The sequence below is a fragment of the Aspergillus affinis genome (genome assembly GCF_023601865.1).
Source record: "Aspergillus affinis strain CMG 70 chromosome Unknown NODE_30_length_300691_cov_86_450199, whole genome shotgun sequence".
NCBI lineage: Eukaryota > Fungi > Ascomycota > Eurotiomycetes > Eurotiales > Aspergillaceae > Aspergillus > Aspergillus affinis.
The window spans coordinates 58375-83893 of NW_026515811.1; the positions used below are offsets into that span (position 1 = coordinate 58375).

A 25519-nucleotide genomic window follows, 5' to 3' on the forward strand; every position below is an offset into this window, starting at 1 on the left:
ATTCAGAGCTACGGGCCCCAAGGGATGGGTAGGTTCATGCAAAAAAGGGAGGGAAGAAACTTGAAATAAAAAAATGTTAAAAACCATATAACCGCGAGAGAAATTGAAATCGTTCTTTCTTATAATCTGGCTGTCCTCTGAAGCAAGACATGTTTTTGTTCGACGCGCTCCTGGGGCACAATATCCACGGTGTCGTCGATGTCATTGTGACGCCAACATCCTGTAGGGATCCACTTGAAGCACCATGACCGAACACCACCCCCAGAACGCACGTACCTGGAAGATCTTCACTAATCAACCGCAAAGATTATGCCCTCCAGTCAATCTCCCGAGCCCTCGGCCGCTTCACGATTCCTCCAATCCGAGGTCTACCGACTCGGCGCCCAGCCGGGCCTGCGCTCCCTGCCTCCAAGCCCCGAACGCGACTTCCTAACCCTTACGTGGGGTCCCATCATCTATCGAACGACGTATGCCCCCGAATCGGACCGCCTCCTACCCATATTCCTGCGAGAACTGAATAACCAGACGCAACAAGCTCTGCCACGATGCCTCTCGGGAACGCCCAAGCAATTGCATCTCTTGGAAACCACCTATGCGTCTAAGGTCTTTAGCATTGAGAACTCGTATGAAGGGGCCGACGAAGCGACCATTCGGAAAGCCTTTAGGCAATGGAAGATTGCCATGGCCTTGCCCTCGTTTGAATTGCCAGTCCGTTTAAGGATATGCCTGATAGTGGATGATGCTGTGTTGGCCTCATTGACGAAACGAATGGATGCGGCCGTATCGGAAGGAAAGGACGGTGACTTTTCGCGATGTCCGATCAAAGTTGTGGAAGAGAACTTCCCGGATAAGGTACGAAGAAATTCGAATCCAGCCGTTGGACCGTATCCTGGCTGGACGACGGTGGTGTTATCGTCACTGGTCGAAGTATATAATGGGCTGCGACATGGAAATGGCCTCGTGGAGTACCATCAGCCCGGCCGGATATATACAGGGAACGGACAATGGGACTTGGAACGTGATGTGTTGTAAAAGGCGTGCACTATATATCCATAAACAATCCGGTATTTTAATCCATATGAGTTCGGACAAATCATGATCATAATGTCCTGTCGTCAGACCGGTCATTGGGGAATGTTGAAAAACTCCCACATTAATCCATCGAAATCAGGGACTCCTGTCATCCCGAACAAGCCGTCAAGTGCTGGGTCACCGAAGAGTTGTACTGATTCAGAGTCACCTAATAAGGCGCCGGAAAACCCTAATTCTGGCTCATCTAAACCTGCTGAGTTTGTTGCTAGGATGTTAGGATCTACCTGCTGCTGCTCTTGGCCACTAGAAGCCGGATTTATTTGGTCTTGCGAGGAAGAGAACCGCAAATCTTCGTTATTCGTGCGACCCCTTGACCGAACTCGGGGCGTAGTGGGAGCTCCTGGTGCACATCGGGTTTTTAACAGTCGTCTCATGGTGACCCCGGATATTTCCTCGATACAATCCCTAGCGCGCTGGGCCTCCAGCCAATATTCGCCAATACTGCTTAGAATGTTGAGCGATGAAGTCAAGTTGGCCGATAGCTCATCAATGTGAATATTTGCAGCAACATCGGGCAACTTCCAAATGCTATGCAAAACGACGAGAGTGCTCAAGAAGATTGAATGTACCACTAGTCGACTATATTGTAGGCAGTCATTCTTGTATAGATCACGAAAGCTTTCAAGTAGCGCCATTGCATGTCGAAAGCATAAAATTGCGGACTGTTCTGGCGGCTCTGGGATGGCTGGACTCGGTCGTAATACCAAAATCATCATCTCGTGGTATTTGGCCTCGCAAAGCTTCGCGCTCATGCTCATGTCAGATTGCGGGATCTTTGATCGCCAGCTTCGCAACTTTTCGAGCATCTCGTTTTGCCAGTGGAAGATATCTTTCACAGGCGGATAGGCATAGGCCGGAGCCTCTCGGGAGATACTATGCATGACATATTTAATCTCCGAGTTCAAGCGAGCGACTTTAAACAAATGTATTCCAAAAGAGATGTGCGAGGATGGCTCCTCTGCATTCCGTTCGCGCGAATTATTATCCAGAAGGTCTGGATCTGCTATGTCCAATGGAATCTGAGTAGATTAGCATCGCGCAAGTTGAGTCAATTTGTTCTTATACTCACTCGCAAGTCGCAAGCTTCGTCTCTGATGCCGACCGGCCGTCCCATCATCGTACCGATGGTCCGGTCAAACGTGTAAACCACCCAAAACACTCTCGTCCTCATCTCTTGCTCAAGGAGAGACATATTAAAGGAAGGCGTGCTGCGAACATCTCGCTGCAAACCGAGATCTATAAGCGATGCCAAGCACTGGTAGTTGAGATTCCAGATATTCACGCCGCAAGACGGATTGTGCAACGCATAGATCATGAGTAGCAGGAGTGATTGCAGTCCGGCTAGCGAGCCATCCGGACAGAATTGGTTGAAATACTGCATCGCTGAGGTATAATACCCATCCGCAGGAAGCCGAAGTTTAGATCTCCGCGAAAGGTCAGAGGCGGCGATAGCCAAGACCATATAGACCTGGAACGCTACCACTGGTGACACATGCTCGGATGTATACATCTGTTCGATATAATCCAGGTGAGACGGTTGGTGGAGGAATGGATAGCTCACATGGATCGTCTCGAAGTATTTGGATGACAACTCCTCGGCGCTCTCCTTTCGTAGCGGCAAAGACGCAGGTGTCTGGAGAAGCTCCGCTGCTAAAGAGGCCGGATCACCCGGAGCTGCACCGGCAGGGTCACTGATAATGCCCCGTCGCTGTTGTTGTCGACCAGCGTTCGAGAAAACAAGATTAGCGAAGAAGTACCCGCTGGATGGTCCGATATATCGCGGCTCGCCTCCCGGAGAAAGTGAAACTAAGCCAACCTCATGGGCTTGTCGAGATTCCATTCGTGAAGCAGCTCGCAAAGGACGGACTGGACCGCTGGGATTTTGGATCCTGCCTTGGTCTATACCGGGATCCTCATCCACGATACGTGGCTGTTGTGGACTAAGAATAGATGATTCCTCGGGCTCGTCATCAAGCATGACCGAATCATCCAGTCGAGCGGTTTCGCGGTTTGGGGCTTGACTCAGATCCACGCTAGGGCAGCTTTCTTGGAGAGTCATCTCCAACCATTTGATGCGCTTCTCCATGCTCGCAATATACCTAACATTACCAATTAACTAAGATTGTCAACGAATGTCAAGTATCATGCGAACTTACGAGCGATGGACAACCTGCTTCCCATCGCTGATGCAGGGAACGTTGGCTTTGTGACATGATCCACAACGAGGCGCCTGCCCATCACACTGGGATAGAAATGTTGTTAGTTTCAATCGCCGTCCAATACAGGTTGGAGACGTACACGGATCTTCCGTCTCTGGCAGCGGCGGCAAGCGGCGCGATTCCGGTTCTTCTTTGCCGAGTCCATGATAAGACTATTAAACCTCAAACAGCCCTTGGGTGCCTCATTCCATGTTTTGGCCCAATTTAACGATCAACTGTTGCGGATCGAATGCGAGAACAGCATGAACAGCAAAGTCGTTGAGAAAGGACAGAGAGAAGATTATGGGGAGGCGACGACGGACTTCTTCCGCCGGAGTCGGATGTTCCCCGCATTTATGGCCTGGGGAATCAGGCATCAACTGCGAACACCTTCATCTCTTTATCCTCATCTTACTTCTCCCTCTCCTCTTAACTTTCTATTTACTGGCTGACCTATCCACCGCCGATAGATCTTTATTTTTGCCCCGCGAACCGTCACGAGTGCTCTCATTGTCGATATGCAAATCATGTGTATATATCTCCCGGCCGACATGACCTACACTTGCCCAACGGAGAAGTTCGCGTCGTCGAGGTTGACGGAGTCTTGGACCCCAGAGGGTGAGGAAGTTTGAGACTAAACTGTACGCCTCAGTGCTCCTTTCATGGAATCGGGACTTGTTCTCCGCCGATAGGGTGTATTCGACAGCTCTTCTGATATCCATCTGTACCTCGAAGTATACATATTGTTCCCTGATTGGATACTTCCACAGCAATCACGTGCTACTGCATGACAAATCCGCTCCGTCTCGTGAATCTTCGTGTCCTGATTCTTCTTTCATCGCGCCCCATCGATGGCTTCAGGTCTGAGCCAGGGCTCTCTCCGATGGATCGATATCTGTCAAAGAAAAGGCCGCGTCCCAGCTCACCCACACTCCCACAGTCGCCTCCAAAACCTGGAGATACCACGGTTTCCGAAGAAGACTCAACAGACGTGAAATTGGCCCAACTCATATCACTCTTTCCGGAAATCACCCAGGAAGCCCTTATTGATGTTTTGGTTTCTTGTGGAGGCTCTGTCGAATCGGCTTCGTCTACAATAGCAGCACAATTCTCAGCTAACCCTCCTAAGAAAAGGGCCGTTCTTGGAGGCACGGCGATTCAAACGTCCTTAGCATCACATGTTCTTTCACCTGGGAAGGGGCCGTCCGCATCAAAAGCTCCTCGTACCAAGAAAGGGCAGACCCTGCATCTCTTCGCCCCCGAAGATATTGCTGCTGAAACCCCGTGTACGCTGATCCACAACTTTCTGCCGGCAGAGCAGGCAAATGCAATTCTTTTGGAACTATTAGATGAATCCAAGCATTTCTCTAGGTACAAGTTTCAACTGTTCGAGCGGACGGTGGAAAGTCCTCATTCTGCTAGTGTATATGTGTCTACGCCTGAGGAGTACAAGCAACATACATCGGAATACACATATGGCGGCACCTATCGCTCCAATGTGCGGCAGATTACTCCGCACATGCGCGTTGTCTCTGCCAAAGTCCAACGTGCCGTGAATCAAGCGGTTCAGGACCGAATCCGGGACTTTTATCCGGATGGTCAAAAGCTCAGATATCAGTCTCCTAAAGAATGGCAGCCTAATGCGGCATTTGTGAATTGCTATGATGGCCCAGCGGAGAGTGTTGGGTACCACTCTGACGAACTCACCTATCTCGGCCCCCGAGCTATCATCGGGAGTCTCAGTCTGGGCGTAGAGCGTGAATTCCGTGTCCGAAGGATTGTGCCCTACGATCATGAAGATGACAACGGTCAAGACACTCCAACGTCAAGCTCGGAAAACATTTCCGAGCCAAAACGATCCCAGAAAGCTGCGGATGCTCGAGCGGACGCGCAAGGTCAAATTTCGATCCACCTGCCACACAACTCTCTTCTGGTCATGCATGCTGAAATGCAGGAGGAATGGAAGCATGCTATTGCTCCGGCACAGACCATCTCACCACACGCGCTATCGGGGAATAGACGTATCAATATCACCTATCGGTGGTATCGTGACTCCTTGCATCCGCGAAATACGCCCCGGTGCCACTGTGACCAACATGCAATCCTGCGGTGTGCTCAGCGCAAGCGCGAGTCAAAGGGCAGGTACATGTGGATGTGTTACGCCGGGTTCGCACCTGGGAAGAAATCTTGTGGTTTCTTTCAGTGGGCAGAGTTTGATGATGATGGCGAGCCTGTTTGGGGAAATGGAGAGTCGAAGGACAATACGCCGCTATTGAGAAACTTCGTATAAGAGGAAGAAAACTGCACCAAGGATCGAAGATCTTTCGACATACACTCCCACGAGAATGAAAGACAGCAACTCCGTGATTATTCTCCAAGCTGCACAAGACGATCATCTATTGTAGCTTCTCATCTGGCCTTACTTTGATTCATATCAAGAGAATTGGCTCTGTTATCAAATATGAGGGCAAGTGGCGAGCTTCCCTCCTAGATGCCTACATACTAATAAAATTTAGTCTTTAAGAGAAACAAGAAAGAAAAAACAGTTCAAATACATGACTATCTAATGGGTGATATGACAGCTAAATAACTCATCAACAATAACATTTGAGTGAACAGAACTGTGGCCGCGGAAGATGACTAAACCGCTTATATCATCGCCTTGCTTGACCGGACCAATTATGCAACCGATCAATATGAACCGTATGATTTATGACGATATAGATCATGCAATTCCGCTCATTTTATGACGATCCTGAAGCCTCTGAGATTGCATAAATATCGGCTTCTTTATCGTGCAGTTAGAAGAATTAAGACCTTTATTCAATTGAATATGATCATAGTTAACTAACTAACTAACTAACTATAAAATCGGTTGAAAAGAACCCTTATTCCACAGCTTTCAGCACCAGTTTCTCCTTCCTCGGAATTCCCCCATTTCAGAAAATGTATGTAGATCTTCTAAGAAACATATTAGCTTAGCCCAACAAATTCAAAGGGAAAGCAGCATACCGATTTATCTCCTTAAAGACCGTGATCCACAAAGCAGTGGAAGGACTTGAACCCATGACCCCAGTTAGAGACACAGTTGTTGCCCACATAGCTACCGGTGTTTGCGGCGTCAACAGCGCCTTTGCAACCAGCCTGAGCATAGAAGTAGCATTTGCAGCCATAGACGTTGCCGTCGCAGTTGGCGATGTTGGCACTGTTCTGTCCGTCCCAGGCGTAATCGTAGCACTTGCCAATGGGGACGTTGGGAGGAGAGGTGATGAAGTCCTTGCAACCGCCATCGCTGTAGTAGTTTATCTGGATGGCGGAGACGGAGGCGACGAGCGCGCAGAGGGTGGTAAGGAGGGAGAACTGCATTGTGAAGGGATTGTTGGGGTGCTTTAAGATAGATGCTTGGAGGTGGATTGAGAGTTGATGATGGAGTAGGCAGTTGGGTTGGGGAGGATGTGCTTTATGTAGTGGTGCTTTGAGTGTTCAAAGTTTTTTTCATCTTTCTTCCGGATCAGGAGTATGGGGATGTCTTTTCGATTCTAGGGATGATAGTGGGATTGGCCATGAATAGTTGCTATGTTAGTGCTGATGGGGTTTGAGTCGGTGTGCGAATAGATATCGCAGTAGGGACTAAAAGTGAGACACACATAAGTGAAGTTATCCGAGTTGGGAAAATTGAAGCAAAAGTTTCTGCTATCTTGATGTATATCGGCTATTCTTACCGCGAGGCGAAGAACCTCATATTGCCAAGAGATCTGGCCAGCCTCGGGTCGTTCCCAGAACGGAATATGGGGTCAAAGCCAATCTATCCTTCGGCGCTAGAGGATCACTAGTCTTAGAAGTCTATATCGAGGATCCAATCAGTCCGTTCCTCCGGATCTAACCGCAGTTTGCAGAACCCCCGGTTGAAGGTCTAGATACTAGCGTCTTAGGGTCGGCAATGGACACCATGTTTGAATCATGGGTCATGCATGCAGCTGTTGGGCTCGTTGTTTCTTCAGGGTCCCGAAACTGGCCGATGAACTCGACAGTGTTTTCCAGTATTCTAGTTTTTACTCTGATAGAGCAACTACTATGATTTAGGAGCATTCCCACCCCTCACCCCTCGCCTACGCAGCATGCCGCCTACTAATACTCTTGAGTCTTGTTCATTGTTCGAGACAAACAGAAAGTTTTGATATTCAATGGTGGCCACCTTCTCAACTACTATGGAAAGGCGCCAAAGCACCCGCGGCCATGCAATTATTTGTATTCTCACCGTTCCATAGGAATTTACTGCGCCATAAAATCCACACCCGTGGCAATGTTTCCCTTTAGGTCTTGAATCGCCACCTCAAGCAACTTCTTCTCGAAGGCAGAGATTTCACCAATGGGTAATGCCTGGAGAGCGCCGCCCGCTTTACCCAGCTGCGCCTTCACCGCGAAGTAATCCACTCCCAGCTCGGCCACAATTTCCTTGCCTCCCGGAACACCGGGAAGATAGATATAAGCCTCCTCGACGATAGACTCGCCATTCCTTGCGGAAAGAATAGCTTTAACAAACCGAAAACCAGCATATGCCATGCAGGTTGTGGCACTGCCTGCTCCCTGCTTACTCTTGACGATCTCGTCTCCGCCAAATTGCACCCCTAGCGAAGCCATTCATTAGTACAGCTGAAAGCACTCCCGGAAAAGTGAGACCTTACGATGAATAACAGCAGAAAGCGTCTGCTCATCTAGATCAACCGCTGGTTTGGCCTGGCTGTAAAGTGGAATGATCGTGGCGCCGCTGTGGCCACCGATCACTGGGACGGCGAAATCCTTAGGGTCCGCGTTTCCACCCAAAGCATGTGCTGCGAAGGTCGAGGCACGCACAACGTCGAGAGTAGTCACTCCAAACAGTCGCGTGGGATCGAAGACACCCGCTCGATTTAAAGTCTCGGCCGCGACGGGGACGGTGGAATTGACGGGGTTCGTCACGACGCAGCATGTGGCGGTAGGGCATGTCACAGCGATCTCTGCAAAAATATCTCGAATGATTGAAGCGTTTGTCTTGATTCGTCAATGTAAACGAGAGTTCAAGGCGTTAGGATGTACAAGATGGGAAACCCTCACCTTGAAGAGATCTGCAGACGAATTAGACGTCATTCGTTTCGCATTGATGGAGTTTTGAGACACACTTACCATCGCGAGTCATTCCAGGCTTTCGAGCGATCCCAGCAGTCACTACCACTATGTCCGCACCATTAAGAGCTTTCTTCAACCCATCATCTGATGACAGATGTCCGGTAACTTTAGTGTGAGTATCGATGTGCATCAAATCCACCGCAATGCCGGGTGCGTGCACAATGTCGTAAAGAGAGATATCATCGAATAAGCCGCTCTAGATAGCCATCAATTACAGGTTCAGTCCATTCAAAGGAGGGTATTTACCGCCTTGCATAAGAGACTGAGCGGGGTTCCGATTTGGCCAGCGGCTCCCAGAAGTGCGATTTTGACCATGGTGAAATCTACGGATATCGAGTGTTTTCAGCAAAGATTGCTCCCTCTAGTGTAGAAATTTAGAATTAAAATTGAGTTGTGAGATTCCATGGTGTTTTATGTCCTCTGCAGACAGTATACGTGCAATATAGTCCACTAACAGGGCTAGCATCGGCTAAAAGATCAGCCAGTTCGTTCTGCCCAGGATAGAGGATTATAGCCGAAAAGGGGCCAGGACTTAGTGAGTTGGTCTCGGGCCTTCCTTTTCGGATTTGATACTTACACCGTAGATCAATTCAATTTATTGAAAAACTATGAGTCGGCAGTCTGATATCGGGTGAGCTCGCGTCAAAACCAACAGTTATTAAAGACTAACTTTTTGCTATATGTCTCAATTCTATTTTGTTGTTGAAATCTTATCTGATGTTACAGCACCTCGTAAGGGACTTAAAATAAGGTTGATTCTGACATCGGCTCAAAGGTGTGACCGAGTCTGAAGATAGACCAGGGAATTAAAGGCTGTGGACTCTCTCGGTATACCTACCTGGGATTTCATTTCCCCATTGAACCAGTATTTATTTGATTACACATATCAAACTAAAAGACGAAAGACATGCTCAATGTCTCTTTTGCGCCAAATGTTGGTGCTCTGCAACAGGAGACAGCAGTTCCTCTCCCAAAATGGCACATCGCACATTATCCATAGCCCAAGTCTCCATCTTGGCCAAAGTTTCAAATGTATGGGTACCAATATGCGGCACCATGAACGCCCGGTGCTGTTTTAGTAGTTTATCGTTGATTTTGGGCTCTTCTTCGAAAATATCTAAGCCCACGGCAGCAATGTGCCCATCCTCCAATGCATCGGCCATGGCAGCCTCGTCGATTACCGCACCTCGCGCCGTGTTAACGATAACAACTCCAGGTTTCATTTTCGCGATCTCTGCCGCTCCAATCAAATGCCTCGTCTTGGGGTTGAGTGGTAAATTAAGGCTGATAATGTCGCTCTTCGACAGTAAATCATCAAAAGAAACGTATTCAGCCCCGGCAGCTTCTTCGTCCGGAAGAGGATTCCGGCTGTGGTAGATCGTGTTGATGCCAAATGGACGAACACGGCTTTCGATCGCGCGTCCAATGCGACCCATACCGAGGATTCCCAGCGTCTTTCCTTGAGGATCATGACCGAAGTCTACGCCTGTTTTGAATTTCCCCGATCGAAGGGTGACCATAGCCGGGTTGACCTGACGCAGGGCTCCCAGGAGGAGAAAGACCGCCAAATCAGCGGTGGCATCGGTAACGGGGCTGGGAGCATTGGTGACTATGATGCCCCTCCTGGCACAGGCGTTTGTGTCGATTGGATCGTACCCTTTGCAGAATTATCAACACGATCCGAGTGAGCTTCTAGAGCATGAGAAATACCGGCGCCATTGTGACAGATGAACTTGCAGCTCTCTGGCCGATGATCGATGAACTCAGCATCGAACTTACCAGCCACCTAGCATCCATATTTAGTATGTGCTGTACGGTACATATCAGAGGGCTTGAGGAAGCAGTGTATACTTACTGCCCCACTGGCGGATGTTCTATAGATGGCAAAGGCATCTTTGTACTTGCCCTGAATGTCCTGGAAGAATGTTTCCCTGTTCTTGCTTGTGACGATCTCCGTGCGGGCCATCTGTTGCAGCTGCTGAAATGAAGAATGGGCATGCCTGACAGCATTGAAGAAAAGAACAAGCGGTTTTTGGGAAGACATTGTGGTGTGGGGTGGGATGACACTCGGGAGCTATTGTTTCTATGCACAGCTTTGGAACGCACCTTTTCTAGACCATAAGAAATTGTTGTAGCCGTTGAAATCGGGGTCCTCAGGCCCATTAAGACATGCAAATTGCACAATTTCTGTCAGTAGGGAGCATGATATTGGTGTAAATTTGTGGCGAAACATTTTGGCAAAACTTTCAGGAGAAAGGCTTTGGCTAACTCGGAAGAACTAATGACACTAGTGACGCCGCGAAGGATGAATATCAGCAAGCTTTCTATGCCTCATACAGACAAAATGCTAAGCTAAGTGATATACACTTGGCACCCCCGCCTTGTCTGGGGCATGGGGTACGGGGTATGCCGGGGTATGTTGGGGAAGGGAGAATGCTCACCTGGGTGTAGGAGTACTCTGGAGAGGGACGAAAGCGTTCTTTCGCTTTTTGACATGTGTTGGCATCATAGGATTAATTAAATATTGTTCGCTACTATTTAAGTGAGCTGGTCTGATGGATTTCTGCCCTTTCGCAGCTCAGTGTTTGGTATCACAAATTCGACCAATATCTCTATTCTACCTCTTATACCTAGCCATCTTAAATTCTCTTATATAGCTACACTCAAGACTGCGAAGGAGACGCAAAAGTATCCTGCAAATCATAGCCTAACCTTTATCATGGCATTCGCTGGTCTCACAGGTTCAGCCCTGGCCACAGCTCGCATTTTTTGTATCGTTGTTCCCGCATTCCTGTTATTCGGTTACAATCAGTCTAATATGGGTGGAGTTCTGGATTATGATTCTTTTGTGAAACACTTCCCAGCTATTGGCGCTGTGAGTACAGAGGGTACCACCAAGGCTACTAATGCTAGGGTTCAGGGTGAGTGATAATCTTTTCCCCTTCGCAGTCACCCTTACAGACATGTTCCTGGGAGGCTTTCTCTAATCAACTCGCATAGGAACTGTGACCTCTATCTATACTCTTGGCTGTCTTTTCGGTGCCCTCGGAGTAGCCCCAATTGGAAACCGGCTTGGGCGGCGTCAAACCCTGATCATCGCCTCCGCCGTGGCTACAATCGGCCTCGTCATTCAATGCACCTCCTTTCGCCTCCCTCAACTCATCGTCGGTCGCATTTTATCCGGTATTGGAAATGGGGGCGTCAATACAATCGTTCCGGTCTGGCAAAGCGAGTGTACAAAGGTGAAAAGCCGTGGGAAGAGCGTGGTCATCATTGGGATCTTCATTGCAACGGGAATTGCATTAGCCGGCTGGGTCAATTATGGCCTTTCATCCAGCTCGGATCGTGAAATTGCCTAGCGACTCCCGCTAGCATTACCGATAGTGTTCACCATGATGCTCATGGGCTTTACGATGCTCTTTCCCGAGTCACCTCGCTGGCTTATCAGCAGAGGGCGTTTTGATGATGCCCGCTGCGCTATGGCTACACTTGCCGGGAAACAGGATGACCACGATGAATCAATCACATTGGAAATTCGATCCATCACTACTACTCTCCAAGAGGCCACGAGCTCTGAGCGAGGTTTTGGTCATCTCTTTAAGCATGATCGACAGCGTCTGTTCTATCGCCTTTGTCTCGCGTTCGGAATCAACTTCTGTGCCCAGATGACCGGTGCGAACGTCATTTCTTACTACGGCAAGACGATCTTTCAAACGTCGCTGGGCCTCGCGTCTGAGAAAGCAGCCCTTCTTAATGCCGGGTTATTAACTTGGAAAATCGTCGCTGCCTTCTCCGCTTACTTGACTGTTGATCGTTTTGGGCGCAAGCTGTTGTTCATCATCGCCGGCCTGGGGATGGGGATCTCCATGGCCGGTCTGGCAGGCACCGTCTGGGCCATCCAAAATCAGGGCAGTTTTGGCGCCTCCGTGGCCGCTACTTTCTTTCTTTTCTTCTTCATGTGTTTCTTTCCCTTGGGATTCCTGGGTGCCAACTTTCTTTACTGCACGGAAATCGCCCCCCAGGATCTCCGAGTCCACCTGTCTGCTATCGGGACCGCCACGCACTGGCTCTTCAATTTTGTCATTGTGGAGATCACGCCGATTGCGTTCGTCACAATTGCTTGGCGCTATTATATTGTGTATGCAGTGATTGGAGTGTTTGCTGGTATCGTGCCGTATCTGTGTTTCCCGGAAACGAGGGGCTTTTCCCTTGAGGAAATGGAGAGGTTATTCTCGGAGCCAGAGCATTGGTGGCAGGTTACTGCCTACGCGATGACCATGAGGAAGGGAGATATATCGTCTTTTGGGCAATCTAAGGGAGACAGGGATGGTGCGGTTGAGCATGTCGAATTCACCGAGGCAAAATGATTTTTGCGAGAATTCATTCAGGACGACTGGATGAAAGGACTGGATAATAATGACATCTTGTATATCTCTAGAGTTGATGTTGTTTACCTAGCTGGACGGATATAAGGGCTGATTTCTTGTCATTTATCGAGACTTTTCCCTCATCTGATGAGGGTTGTACCAGGGAAAATGTGATCTTGGAAGGATGGAAGTTTTCAAGTCAAGATCCTTTATGAGAGAACTAGAGAACGCTCGGGCGGGCGGCCCGCCTCTCCCGCCTTGGTTAGGTAACAATTCCCGCCCCTCCCGCCTCTTCCGCCTCGAACGCGCTTCTTCTTCCCTGAACATTCTCCGGTCGCGTCCTCTAACAGTTCGGACTTAGTGAACCATGAACGACACTGATGTCCGATCGAACACGCGAAGGAGAGCTGTGATTGCATGTGAATATTGCCGAAAACGGTATGCCTCGGCCTTGCCTCCCGGCATCCAAGCGCTGACTATGAAACATCTAGAAAACGCCGCTGCGATGGAAAGCAGCCCGTATGTTCACTTTGCCAACAGTCTAATCGGACGAGATGTCGCTACGGAGTCAATCTTCCTTCTCGAACTGAAAGGGAAACTAGCACCAATGCCGGCAGCTCGGAGCCAGATCTTCCACTGAGCACCTGCCTGGCTCAGCTTCGGGCGGACGTTGAGGAATGCGTGGTTGACATGCGTATTATCAAAAAGCAAGTAGAACGACTTGTCAACACTCGAAATGTTGCCCATTCTGAGGATGCCTCGTTGGCTATACATACACCGGCTGCGACATTAAATTCGATCAATCGTTTCCCCAGTGGGCCAACGTCGTCTAGCATCAATGACTCCGTGCCCATGACGATCCCTCTTGGACATGGATCAACTTCTGAGGATCTCCTCCGTTCTCAAATCATGAAGGCCTTTCTTGGGGACCACCCGAAGGATATGTTTCTAAAGACTGAACAGAACCGAAAGCAGTCGGATGAGCTCGCACTAAAACTAAATTCAAGGGCTGATGTGTCAGAGCCATCCCTAGAGAAAACAGCCGCTGCTGAGCTGGTGAATGTATACTTTGCGCAAGTAAATCCGAAGTTTCCAATTCTTGACCAAGAAGCCTTCAGTGCCATTTTTGATTCTACTGATCTACAAGGTGCAATGGACACGAACGTCGCTTTGGTGATGATGGTTCTTGCCCTGGCAAGTGTTTCTCAGGAATTGCCAGACAGCATTATTGGTGGTATACTGCCTGCGTCCCGTTTATCCGGTCCTTCTATACAATTCCTACTCCAGAAATGGCTATCATACTGTAAGACAGATACAGGTCTGTGTCAGGGTCTGTTTTTGGCCGCCTCTTGGTACAACTTTCTGTGCAAACCTGTGCAGGCATGGCGGATGATACACATGGCATCAACTAATATACAACATGTATTCCTTGAGTAAGCTTTCGAGTCTTGGTCGCACATAACCCATGCTGATTTCGTTTTTATCCAGATCCGACAGCCAAGGAGCACAAATCTCTCAAGATTTGATGCGATTATGCTGGGCAATATTTTTAGTGGAGTGGTATGTCTATTACTTATCTTTATGGCAAAACCTTGCCCCATAATCATGAACTCACTATGGCAGTGACCTTCTGGCCGAATACCATCTCCCCAGAAGTGGAATCGAGAACATTATCGAAAGGCTCCCTTATCCAGAGTGTGGTCCCCACAGCCTTGATCAACACATCCTTCCCTGGCTCGGAAATCTATCGGCCCGCAGATTAATGAACCGGGTTCACTTCACCATGTATAACACCAGCAGCAGCGGCAGCAATGATCATTCTGAGCAAATTCTGGATAGATTGTTGGACTCACCAAATGCAAATATGCTTTTTGCTACGTCGTCAGAGCTGAGCCATCAACTAAATATGTGGTGGGATCTCCTTCCGCCGTCTATCAAACCGAGTTTGGATAGTAGCCCAGACGCCAATCATCAAGATCTGGCATTACGATTCTGGGCCTGTGGCGATATTATCTTCCGCCCTTTTCTGTATAAAGTCTGTTCTACCCAGCAAGGGCTGATTCCAGATGAAGCCCTCATGGAGCCAGCCTTGAGCTGCATCCATCATTGTCGTCAATTCTTGCAGCTAGTTTTATCGCTCACGAAAGTACCATCTCCGTTCACAATGATTCAACTTCATTCGTAAGTACTAACCACCAGCTCAAGCATTTTGATCTTAAATAACTCATGCTGAAATTGAAGTACAGGACGCTGGCTGTTATTATCAATCTGACAGTAGCATCTCTCTGCCCCCTCCTAGCAGAATACGTCTCTGACATCGAAGAGCTGGAAGAAATAGCAATTTCAGTACTGAAAAGATGGACCTGTAAGGGTTCTAGTATTGAACTTATGCTGAAAGTCGCAACAGCCCTTTGTGACAAGCGCCGGATGGTTAATTCATTCAATTAAAATATACCTCGCTAGGAACAACTGCAGTAGTGATTTTTGATATTTTTCTGACGCCAGATCGACTATTCTACTATAACATCTACTGCTGCACAAATATCCCGCGAGCTGGAACCGACAAAGCACTGGTATGTTCCTTGATCTATGCGCCATCTTCCAGCTGGACCGGTGCCATTGCACGCTTCTGTATCATACCAGGCTACTATATCACAACCGATAGAAAGATGGACTGTCTTACTCTCCCCTGGCTGGAGGAACACCTTTTTGAAGCCAGCCAGTGCCTTCGGGACTTTTGGGGCAGCCTTTATGCACCAAGATGAAGACACATAGACCTGAATGACTTCACTGCCGGCGCATTGTCCGGTATTAGTAGCAGTGGCAATTATTGTCGCATTCTGTGATCCGTCTGCTGCAATGGCGCCTTCTGCTTGTACACCAGTGATCTCGAAAGTAGTGTACGAGAGCCCGTAGCCGAATGGCCAAAGCGGCTCGATTTTTTGGTCGTCAAACCAACGGTAACCAACAAGAACCCCCTCGCCATATTCAGCATGATCCTTGACTGCATCTCCCGGGAACCAAGAATGAGAGCCATGATCCTCAAGCTTATGCGGGAAGGTGAGAGGCAACTTCCCAGACGGGTTCACATAACCGAGTAGGACATCTGCCAAAGCATTGCCGTTTTCTTGTCCTTGGTACCAGGCATGAACGATAGCGCGTGCCTTGCTAGCCCATGGCATTGTGATAGCACATGCAGATTGAGTCACAACGACAGTGTTGGAGTTTTCTTCGCAGAGCTTATGAATCAGTTCGTCGGTTCGCCGCGGGAGAGCAAGAGAGATGCGGTCACAGCCTTCGCGTTCCGTGTCATTGTTGTGGCCTGCAACAACAATTGTCACATCTGCCTCCCGAGCCGCATTCAATGCTGACTCCATCATAGTCTCTTCATCACTTTGAATCAACATTCCAACTTTGACTCCGGCAATGCGATGAAATAAGGTGTTGTCATGCGGTCGAGTTGGTGGAGGCACAGCTACATTGTCGATCCGGAAGTCGTACGTGACGCCTGCTTGGAGATGCATCGAGTCCAGCTTGTCTGGACTGCTGCAATTCATGAAATTGGCGCATATTTTGCTCCATTCCCTGTTGTCGATAAACAACTCATTATTCACGAAGAACATGGCTTTGCCAGTGTTGGAGAGGCTAAAATCATATTCTCCGCTGATGGTGGGTGTAAATCGCCCCAGCACACGGAAGCAGTATGGCTGCCCGCGAAGGCTGGAAGGTATGTCACCATCGCTCATCAGATACACCATGGAATTCTGCCAATAGGTTGTGGCAACAATATCGCCTTCGAAATTGTGGCCATGGTAGAAGTCCACCTGGACTCCAATCATCTTGCCATCTGGGGTGGTAAGAATGTCCCCCAACAAAGGCAGATGCAGATGGGTGAGGATTCCCTGTTCATGTACAATTTCAACATCTGGATTGATATTTTGAGCGGCTTCGACGATGGACTCGTAAGGGGTGGTGATATAGTACGGGTTCACAATGGCACTGCCTGTGCCACCCGCCGTTGGTGTTTTCGCATTGGGTCCAACAATGGCTATTTTCTTCAGTTTAGCAGACTGCAACGGTAGAATGTCATCACTGTTCTTCAGAAGTACAATTCCTGATGCTGCGGCTTCGCGCGCAATAGCTCGGAATTCAGGTCTGTCAAGGGTTTCTTCGCACCCTTTGGCAGTAGCGTCATTGATCGCATCGACGACCGACGTCGGAGAGACATTCTTAGAATCTTCATGGGAAGAAAGAAGACCGGCTCGATCAAGGGTTCTCAGCACTCTTCGCACAGATGGGTCGATATCATCTTTCTCCGAAACCTGCCTCGCACACACAGCTGCCTCCAATTCAGGCCCGTACCGTACCGGTGGTCCTGGCATCTCGAGGTCTGTAGTAGCCTTGATACTTCCGACCGTCGAGTTCAAGCCGCCCCAATCACTCATCACCATGTTCTGAAACCCCCACTCCTTGCGCAGAATCTCATATACCAAATGTCGGCTGGTATCAGCGTGCTCGCCATTGATCTTGGGATAGCTCGTCATTGCTGCCCAGGGATCGGCCTTCAGGGCCATGTAGAAAGGCTTGAGGTACACTTCACGCAGCGTCCGCTCATCAATTTGCTCGTCCATATTGAAGCGCCGGGTCTCCTGGTCGTTGGCGACAAAATGTTTCATACACGCTCCGACACCTTGGCTCTGGATTCCTTGAATGTAGTGCATGGCCATGACACCAGTCAGAAAGGGGTCTTCTCCAAAGTTCTCAAAGTTCCGCCCTCCCAACGGAGATCGACTGAGATTCATCGTTGGCGCAAGAAGGATATGTGCTTTCTTGCCTTTAGTTTCAGCACCCAAAACGGTGCCGACACGTTCGATAAGCTGCGGGTCAAATGTCGCACCCAAGGAAATGCCGCAGGGAATGAAAGTTGTGTACGAGCCGTCCGTCCATTTTGCTCCCCGGACACCGGCCGGTCCATCGGTTGTCTTGAGGGATTGAATGCCAAATTGGGGCAACTCATATGTCTCCCACATGTTTTTTCCGGAGAGTAAAAGGCATTTCTCGGTGAGAGACAGTTGCGCCATGATGGCGTCGACTTTGTCTTGGGAAACGCTCATCGTGAAAGGTTGAAGTAGGAAAATGGATACTTGTCTCCGAGGGCAGAGGCGGAGAAGGAATGATTTGCAATTACAGCCGTCGGTTCACTTATATACTGATTCAGCCTGTGGCAGTCCATTTCCCAACCGACGACTACCTTCTCTGAGCTCTCCACGCTGACGATAGACCCAGGCGGAATCGGCGGCATTTCCGCCGCATTTGCCATCGCTTATCTCCCTCTACTCCGTGGTATGGCTCCACTGACTCCACCAACGCCCCGGACTCCATGATTTCCCTCTCCAGTCTCCACGTTTTCTCCTCGTGGACTCGACATTCTTATCTTTCCCCCACGGTTTCTCGGTTTCAAATCTACTACCGAGAATCGAACTAATTACTATGACATGTCCCATAGGCCAGGGACGGCAATCTGCGCCGACGTTGTTAACCCCGGACAATTGACTCGAGCATCAGCGCGTATATATTGGATCACCCGCGCGGGTCTTTGGCCTTTCCTAAATCCCCTCATCCTATTACCTTTCCTCCCGATTCCTCTCCATGCCAGCTGCCGGGAATATCTCAACCCACCCAGCACCAGCGCGGGGCTGGTGGTCGAGTCCTTGCTTGATTCGCCTGAATCTCTGCATTATCTCTGTGACATTCTTATGTCAGTACCCTTTACTGAGAGATCACTGATCACATTTACTGAAGTCACGGTTCTTTTAGCGTCCGCAAATGGTTACGATAGTTCCCTACTCAACGGTCTCCAGTCTCTTCCGATCTGGATGTCATTCATGGAACAGCCAGGGGGTGAATGGCTTGGGTTTATCAATACATTGTACTGGATTGGTGCTGCAGTGTCTGCCACCTTTGCCGCGTGGCTTTCAAATCACTACGGCCGCAAAAAAGTCATTTTGCTCGGATACATTTGCCTGATTATTGGTACAGTCCTGCAGAGCGCAGCCCCTTCGAGGGCTCTCTTCATGGTTGGACGACTCCTTGCCGGAGCCAGCATGGGCTTTATGAACAACGCAGGCCCTTCATTAATTGCCGAAGTTGCCTATCCCCATCATCAAGGTGTGGCCACTGCTATGTATATGACCAGTTACTATTATGGCAGCGTCGTTGCCGCGTGGGTGACATTCGGCACCCGCACCCTCGATTCAAACTGGGCTTGGAGGATTCCTTCGTGGTTGCAGCTTCTAATGCCTCTTCTGGCCCTTCCAGGGTTCTGGTTCATTCCTGAAAGTCCTCGGTGGCTGGTATCAGTCGGCCGAATGGAAGAGGCCCATCAGACTCTCGCCACGATACATGCGGATAACGACCCCGGTGCACCATGGGTGGAGGAGGAGCTCCGGATGATTCACTCCAGTATTGTGGCCGAAGGTGAAGCTGAGAACTCATCGGGCTATGCAGAGATGATCCGCACCCCGGGCAATCGGCATCGTCTTTTCATCTCTGTCACGCTTGGCTTTTTCAACCAATGGGCGGGCAATGGTCTCCTCTCCTATTACTTGACCATTGTACTCAACGCTGTTGGTGTCAGCAAGACGAGAGACCAGCTTCTCATCTCCGCGTGTCTTCAGATTTGGAACATTTTCTTCGCCGTTGGTGGCGCCGTCTCTGTTGAGCGAATGGGTCGTCGGCAGCTTTTCCTACTTTCTGCCGCAATAATGCTGGCTAGTTATGTTATCATGACCGGACTCTATGGTGCATTCGTTACGACGGGGCACCATGCCACGGGTATCGCTTTTGTGCCGTTCGTCTTCGTTTATTTTGCCGGATATGACATTGCTTTGTATGCCCAGTCCCTTGCTCTTTACCGCTCCGCTCTGACTGGTTGTTATCTACAGGACACCGCTATTAACATCGTACCCTTGCGAGGTCTGGCCCTTTCGATTACGCTCCCGCGGCTTGATGGTTACGTGGATGTCCTGCATCATTGCCATCATATTCAATATTTTTGTCAACCCGATTGCCTTTGAGGCAATTGGCTGGAAGTATTACATTATTTACGTGGTATTGCTTGTCATATACGGCTTCGTTGTCTTCTTCTTTTACCCAGAGACCCGAGGATTCTCGTTGGAGCAGATGGCGGTGATCTTCGACAAAGAAGATGTTATGGATGCTCGTTCTCTTCGCTCGGTGAACAAGATTGATACGACCGCAGCGGAACACAAGGAATAATCACTGCACAGTGTGGACATGTACATTTGACTCTCTATAGCTCATTCTTTACACAAGTATCAGTACTTTTTTGACTTATCATCCTCATTCGTATGACCACTATTTATTGTTCTCATGGCGTGTACTATCTTTACTCCTAACAAAATTACACGTGGACCTGCCATCCTCATGGAACACTAGTGATCTAACACAGACTTGCTTCACGCTATCATATACCAAAATTTGAATCATCGCTAAACTGCCAATTCCACGGAGAAGATCCGAGTCGGTTATTGCGATTGCTGCGGTTACTGCGGTTGAATCGCTCGAGGCGGCATTTCCGCCCGCCTTAACAGTCGGTTATCTGAATTAATCTCCATTCATTCTGCTTGGTGGCTGGGGTCAACTAGTTGCAGTTAGCTGCTATCGGTATTTCAACCGCACCCACATCATTATCGATCTCACTATCATTTCCCCCCTACTCTTTCCAGCCATGGCACCTACTCGGGTCGCCGCATGCCATGTTGCCTCTCACTTTCTCTCTGCGCAAAAATCCGTCGACAAAGCCATTTCGCTCATTCACCAGGCCGCCAAAAACTCCGCCAATCTAGTCGTCTTCCCCGAGACATACCTATCAGCCTTCCCCATCTGGAGCGCCATCCGTCCCCCAACGGAGAACCATGACCTCTTCCATCGCATGGTGCAGGAATCTCTGTATGCCGATGGCGAAGAAGTACGACTTCTTCAGGAAGCCGCCCGGGAGACCAAAACCGTCATTAGCATGGGCTTTTCCGAAAAGTATCGGGCGAGTACCGCCTGCTTGTACAATTCGAACTTGATCATCAACACCATGGGCGAGGTCGCTGTACACCACCGGAAGTTGATGCCGACGTTCTTTGAGAAACTCACCTGGAGCCCGGGTGATGGGTATGGATTGCGTGTCGCTGATACACCGTACGGTCGTGTTGGCGGACTCATCTGCGGGGAAAATACCAATCCCTTGGCGCGGTACTCGTTGATGGCTCAGCGCGAGCAGATTCATATCTCGTCTTGGCCACCGATCTGGCCGACGCGGGTCCCAGCATCATCACCGAAGGAGAAGGAGAAGGAGGAAGGGGACCGTCTCAGTCAGGGTCAGGGCCAGGGCCAGGGCCAGGCCCCGGCGAACTACGACAATGTACTCGCGAATAGACTTCGCGCCGCCGCTCACTGCTTCGAAGCGAAGTGCTTTGGCGTGATGTGTAGCGGCTTCCTCGGCCAGGATGCCATTGATATCATCGTTTCCGGCTCTAGATCCCCTGGCCATGTCAAGGGCGTGCTGGATAACTCTCCTCGTGGAGTAAGTATGTTTCTTGATCCGACTGGGACGCCTCTTCCTTCGTTCACAGTGGAAGAGGATACGAAGACCCAGAGGCCCAAGGAGTTTCTACAGAATGAGGAAGGGGTTCTTTATGCGGATATGGATCTCGATCGTTGTATTGAAGGAAAACAATATCATGATGTGGTGGGGGGATATCAGCGACTTGATGTTTTTCAATTGCAAGTCAACCGGTCTCGACGGGATCCTGTCGTCTTTACAGAAGGTTCTGATATCGAAGAGTTATAGAAACACCACGGCATTTTAGTCCTGTCCTGTTATTTCTTCCTAAAATATCTCTAAGCGAGGTGTATGCTGGCCTCATAGCATTTTAGCAGTGTGTGTAGTAATGCATCGATTCATCCCACCCATCGCGTACCAAGAGAACCTTTGATGTGTTCTAAGAATCAGCGAACTGGGTCCGTTCACCATGTGTAGACAGATGTCTGGACACTGCAGGGTTGCATCATCCTCCATCTTTCTCCCTTCTTCAGATCCACTATAGCGGGCGGAAGTACCGCCTTTCGACTCGCCTTCGGGCTGCATCAGCGGCAATTCCGCCGAGTAGGAGACTCTCTACTCAGGCTTGGTCTATAAGTATAAGGATCATTCGCCCAAGCTCCCATTACCTATCTCTTCATTATCCCTGTTCTATGACGCCTCTATCACAACAAACACTAGAACCCCATCCCATCGTCCGTTGATACCAACATGGCATCATTATCAATTGCTCTAGCGAGTTTCACCAATATGTTCAGCATCGGGACAGTCTACGCACTGAGCACCCTACAAGTCCACCTCACCCGTCTTACCGGAAAGCCCGTAACATGGAGCTTCGCTCCCTTTGGCATGGCTTGCATCGGCCTCTCAATCGGAGTCGCGACCTGTGCATCTATGATCTCCCACCGCGGCACCCACGTTACCAGCGCCAGCGGCACTGCTGTTTGGGGATTTGCCCTGATCGGCGCAGGCACGTTTCTCAGCCAACTCAAGTTTGAACTCACGCTCTTGTGTTTCCTGCTCGGTGGTGTGGGTGTGGGATGGACTTATCTCGCCGTTGTGGTCCTGGTCAGCAACGGGTTCCCCAATTTCGCTCTTGCTCGGAGTGCCATCGGGCCTATGGGCTTTTCGTCTGGCGCAGCGGCTTCTTTCATTCTTTGGTCTGTCTGCGAGCTCAGCACGGCCGATGTAGAAAGTGTAGGCCGGGCTCTTGCGCTCGCAGGTGCTACATTTCTCGCTGTTGGGGCAGCTACTCAGCTCCTGCTGCCGGGACTGCTGGATACCACGCCGAAACAGCAACCCAGTAGCCATGCGAATAAAGCATCATCAAGCCACCCTTCTTCCTCCTCTGAGCTATTCCTCTCAATCCTTCTCTTCTTCAATGCCCTACCCGGAATGACAGTCATCGTTGCCTTGCTCCCTCTTACCTCCTACTACTACTCCAGCGGCGACACCGAGACAAAGAGTGACCATGACCCCACGGCTCTCCTAGCATCCAGCATGCTAGCTCTTACATCAGGTGGCGTGTTCGCACCCACGCTCAGCGCTTACCTCGGCGCAAGGAATACATTCATAGTCTTACTTTGTCTACGAGGGGTTTTGCTGGTTCTGCTTTCGCAATTTGAAGGCCCCATGCTGGGCCTTTGTGCGCTCTGCGTGATTCTGTTTGCCCATGGAGCGGGATTCAGTATCCTCCCAGGCTTGGTGAAAGCTGCTCAAAGGGACGCTTCTCCTTCTCCTGGGTCATTTTCGAGCAGCTATGGTGGTGTTCTTGTGGCTTGGGGGGTTGCGGGATTTGTGGGCTGCGGGTTGAACGCTGCTGTTGAGTTAGGAGTTTGGGGGTCTTGGGGAGTATGTCGCGGACTTGGGCTGTTAGCGTTGGCGATTGGTGTTGTCTTTCATGTTATGCCTGGACTTGGGAGTGGGATCCTTGTCTGATCTGTAAGAACTGAGAATGGTTGCTTCAGTCTCCTACAGATCCAACCGTCACGTGGTAAGTACCTAACAACAAAGGGATAAAAGGCCTCAGAATGCCGAACGACCGACTCAACATTTCGTGATTTCCGGGGAAAGATTGCGACAACTCCGGAGTGGCTATGTCTAGCCTACCCAACCTAGCCTAGTTTACATATCACATAGTCCGGGTTCAGGCTCACTATCATTCCAATGCAAATAAACCAAGCACAGTCGCAGCCATTTCCAGCCGACAGCAACATCGCGAAGCGTCCGGTCCTCGAAGATCCGAGTCCCGCCTCTATGCCAAGAGAACAAAGAGCTTTCAGGATGAGCTGGCAGGATCCGACTTTGAACTCTCCAGCTCTCATTCGGAGGGTGCTTTTCCCCGAGAAGGTATGCTAGGACCTCTCAATGTGAGGCAATTGACCAAGTATTCTCAAGACTGCAGTGCTGGAGGAGTGAAATGGCGAGATCGAGTATCGAGTAGTCAACAACGATGGCGCCCCAGAAAGTACAACCATTCTCACTGGTCTGAAATGTTTGTTCCAAAGACAGCTTCCGAAAATGCCCAAAGACTACATCGCACGTCTTGTCTACGATCGCGTTCATTTGTCCATCGCCATTGTCAAGATGCCGCTGCAGGTTGTTGGTGGGATTACATATCGTCAATTCCCAGACCGCGAGTTTGCCGAAATCGTCTTCTGTGCCGTATCGGCTGATCAGCAGGTGAAGGGATATGGAGCCCATCTCATGGCCCATTTGAAAGACTACGTGAGAGCTACTTCTCCAGTGATGTATTTTCTAACCTACGCCGATAATTATGCCATCGGATACTTTAAAAAAACAAGGGTTCACCAAAGAGATCACACTCGGCAGGTCGCGCTGGATAGGGTACATCAAGGACTACGAAGGGGGTACACTGATGCAATGCTCCAAGCTTCCCCGAGTCCGGTACCTCGAAGTTGGCCGCATGCTTCTAAAGCAGAGGGAATGCGTTCTTGCCAAAACGCGTACCATCAGCAAGAACCGTATTGTCCACCCACCACCTCAGCAATGGTCTAGCGGTGTCATCGCCCTCATCGACCCTCTCTCCATTCCGGCGATTCGGGCAACCGGTTGGTCTCCAGAGATGGACGAGCTATCACGCGTACCACGCCATGGACCTCATTTTAACGAACTTCGGCGTTTCTTGAATCATATTCAAAACCACAAGCATGCATGGTCCTTCGCCAGCCCGGTCGACAAGAAGAAGTCCCTGACTATTGCAAGTTTATTACATCCCCGAGGGATCTGTCGACGGTGGAAGAACTATTGGTCGATGATGTTTACACTGCACCGAAAGACCTTGTCGACGATCTCAAGTTGATCTTTATTAATTGTCGGCGATATAAAGATGTAACGACGGTATATACCAAGTGTGCAAATCAACTGGAGAAGTATATTATTACTATTATTATTTAATCAAGTTTATTGTCCATACCGAGTCCCTAGGGCTATTCCCCCGTTTTAATTACATTCTGTTCCTTTTCCTCGCCCCATATCGCCTTCTTGCGCAGGGTCTTTGAGCATGTTTGCTCTCCTTGGGATTCTAGCAGGGTGGGTGACGCCTAGGTGTGACCAGGCCACCCTTCCTGTTAGCCTTCTCCGGTCCGTTCAGCTTCCTCTAGAGCTTCTAGGCCTCTTTCATTGTCTCTCTCTGCTCTGTGTTGGTCCTTCTGGTGTTGTTCTCCAGAAAGAGCCACGCCTGTATTAGCTATGAAGTCTAGTAGGGCTTTAGTAGCTTTAGGTTCCTTGAAGAGCCTGCTTTCTGGGTAGGTTTCTTGTACGGAAGGTCTCGCTATTCCCGCTCTATCTAGAGCTGTATATAGCACCTCTCGTTCTCGTCGCCATTGTCTGCAGCTGACTAGTATATGAGAAACTGTCTCCCTAGGAGCTTGGCAAATTTTGGCAGGTCGCTCTTTCCCGAGATTTTATGCGGCATAGATATGATCCGATAGCTGCATGTCCTACCGTCATCTGAAAATATCGGCTAGCTAGGCCCTTAGTAGCTGTTGCCGCTATAGGATCCAATTGCCAGCCTCTTCCAGATTTATAGGTTCTCTGTATCGATTGTGATCTCCGGTTAA

General features: G+C 49.6%; 13 protein-coding genes across 13 annotated transcripts; 8 read left to right on the plus strand and 5 right to left on the minus strand.

The window, feature by feature from the left end:
• Positions 1-309: 309 nt before the first annotated feature.
• KD926_006049 (uncharacterized protein) lies at positions 310-1032 on the plus strand (the record flags this gene model as incomplete). The annotated part of the gene is made up of 1 exon (XM_053099020.1): positions 310-1032. The coding sequence occupies one exon, from the start codon at positions 310-312 to the stop codon at positions 1030-1032; it is 723 nt and encodes a 240-aa protein (XP_052957111.1).
• Positions 1033-1124: 92 nt separating this feature from the next.
• Positions 1125-3456, minus strand: KD926_006050 (Zn(II)2Cys6 transcription factor; the record flags this gene model as incomplete). Its single annotated transcript, XM_053099021.1, has 4 exons — positions 1125-2111; positions 2162-3191; positions 3249-3334; positions 3391-3456. 4 exons carry the CDS (start codon positions 3454-3456, stop codon positions 1125-1127), a joined length of 2169 nt encoding a protein of 722 aa, XP_052957112.1.
• A 621-nt stretch (positions 3457-4077) lies between these two features.
• Positions 4078-5580, plus strand: KD926_006051 (putative CUE domain protein; the record flags this gene model as incomplete). The annotated part of the gene is made up of 1 exon (XM_053099022.1): positions 4078-5580. The coding sequence occupies one exon, from the start codon at positions 4078-4080 to the stop codon at positions 5578-5580; it is 1503 nt and encodes a 500-aa protein (XP_052957113.1).
• Positions 5581-6314: 734 nt separating this feature from the next.
• On the minus strand, positions 6315-6656 carry KD926_006052 (uncharacterized protein; the record flags this gene model as incomplete). Its single annotated transcript, XM_053099023.1, has 1 exon — positions 6315-6656. One exon carries the CDS (start codon positions 6654-6656, stop codon positions 6315-6317), a length of 342 nt encoding a protein of 113 aa, XP_052957114.1.
• A 906-nt stretch (positions 6657-7562) lies between these two features.
• Positions 7563-8771, minus strand: KD926_006053 (malate dehydrogenase; the record flags this gene model as incomplete). Its single annotated transcript, XM_053099024.1, has 5 exons — positions 7563-7918; positions 7976-8321; positions 8385-8395; positions 8454-8652; positions 8703-8771. The coding sequence occupies 5 exons, from the start codon at positions 8769-8771 to the stop codon at positions 7563-7565; spliced, it is 981 nt and encodes a 326-aa protein (XP_052957115.1).
• Positions 8772-9367: 596 nt separating this feature from the next.
• Positions 9368-10500, minus strand: KD926_006054 (D-mandelate dehydrogenase-like dehydrogenase; the record flags this gene model as incomplete). The annotated part of the gene is made up of 3 exons (XM_053099025.1): positions 9368-10113; positions 10167-10242; positions 10312-10500. The coding sequence occupies 3 exons, from the start codon at positions 10498-10500 to the stop codon at positions 9368-9370; spliced, it is 1011 nt and encodes a 336-aa protein (XP_052957116.1).
• A 675-nt stretch (positions 10501-11175) lies between these two features.
• Positions 11176-11815, plus strand: KD926_006055 (uncharacterized protein; the record flags this gene model as incomplete). The annotated part of the gene is made up of 2 exons (XM_053099026.1): positions 11176-11377; positions 11457-11815. 2 exons carry the CDS (start codon positions 11176-11178, stop codon positions 11813-11815), a joined length of 561 nt encoding a protein of 186 aa, XP_052957117.1.
• Positions 11816-11848: 33 nt separating this feature from the next.
• On the plus strand, positions 11849-12823 carry KD926_006056 (general substrate transporter; the record flags this gene model as incomplete). Its single annotated transcript, XM_053099028.1, has 1 exon — positions 11849-12823. The coding sequence occupies one exon, from the start codon at positions 11849-11851 to the stop codon at positions 12821-12823; it is 975 nt and encodes a 324-aa protein (XP_052957118.1).
• Positions 12824-13190: 367 nt separating this feature from the next.
• Positions 13191-15271, plus strand: KD926_006057 (fungal specific transcription factor domain-containing protein; the record flags this gene model as incomplete). Its single annotated transcript, XM_053099029.1, has 5 exons — positions 13191-13342; positions 13426-14256; positions 14312-14383; positions 14447-15004; positions 15070-15271. The coding sequence occupies 5 exons, from the start codon at positions 13191-13193 to the stop codon at positions 15269-15271; spliced, it is 1815 nt and encodes a 604-aa protein (XP_052957119.1).
• Positions 15272-15333: 62 nt separating this feature from the next.
• On the minus strand, positions 15334-17937 carry KD926_006058 (uncharacterized protein; the record flags this gene model as incomplete). Its single annotated transcript, XM_053099030.1, has 1 exon — positions 15334-17937. One exon carries the CDS (start codon positions 17935-17937, stop codon positions 15334-15336), a length of 2604 nt encoding a protein of 867 aa, XP_052957120.1.
• Positions 17938-18472: 535 nt separating this feature from the next.
• Positions 18473-20101, plus strand: KD926_006059 (uncharacterized protein; the record flags this gene model as incomplete). Its single annotated transcript, XM_053099031.1, has 3 exons — positions 18473-18581; positions 18641-19712; positions 19768-20101. 3 exons carry the CDS (start codon positions 18473-18475, stop codon positions 20099-20101), a joined length of 1515 nt encoding a protein of 504 aa, XP_052957121.1.
• A 472-nt stretch (positions 20102-20573) lies between these two features.
• On the plus strand, positions 20574-21686 carry KD926_006060 (carbon-nitrogen hydrolase family protein; the record flags this gene model as incomplete). The annotated part of the gene is made up of 1 exon (XM_053099032.1): positions 20574-21686. The coding sequence occupies one exon, from the start codon at positions 20574-20576 to the stop codon at positions 21684-21686; it is 1113 nt and encodes a 370-aa protein (XP_052957122.1).
• Positions 21687-22148: 462 nt separating this feature from the next.
• Positions 22149-25146, plus strand: KD926_006061 (Histone acetyltransferase GCN5; the record flags this gene model as incomplete). Its single annotated transcript, XM_053099033.1, has 6 exons — positions 22149-23288; positions 23405-23430; positions 23588-23786; positions 23949-24187; positions 24270-24661; positions 24950-25146. The coding sequence occupies 6 exons, from the start codon at positions 22149-22151 to the stop codon at positions 25144-25146; spliced, it is 2193 nt and encodes a 730-aa protein (XP_052957123.1).
• Between the last annotated feature and the right edge of the window lie 373 nt (positions 25147-25519).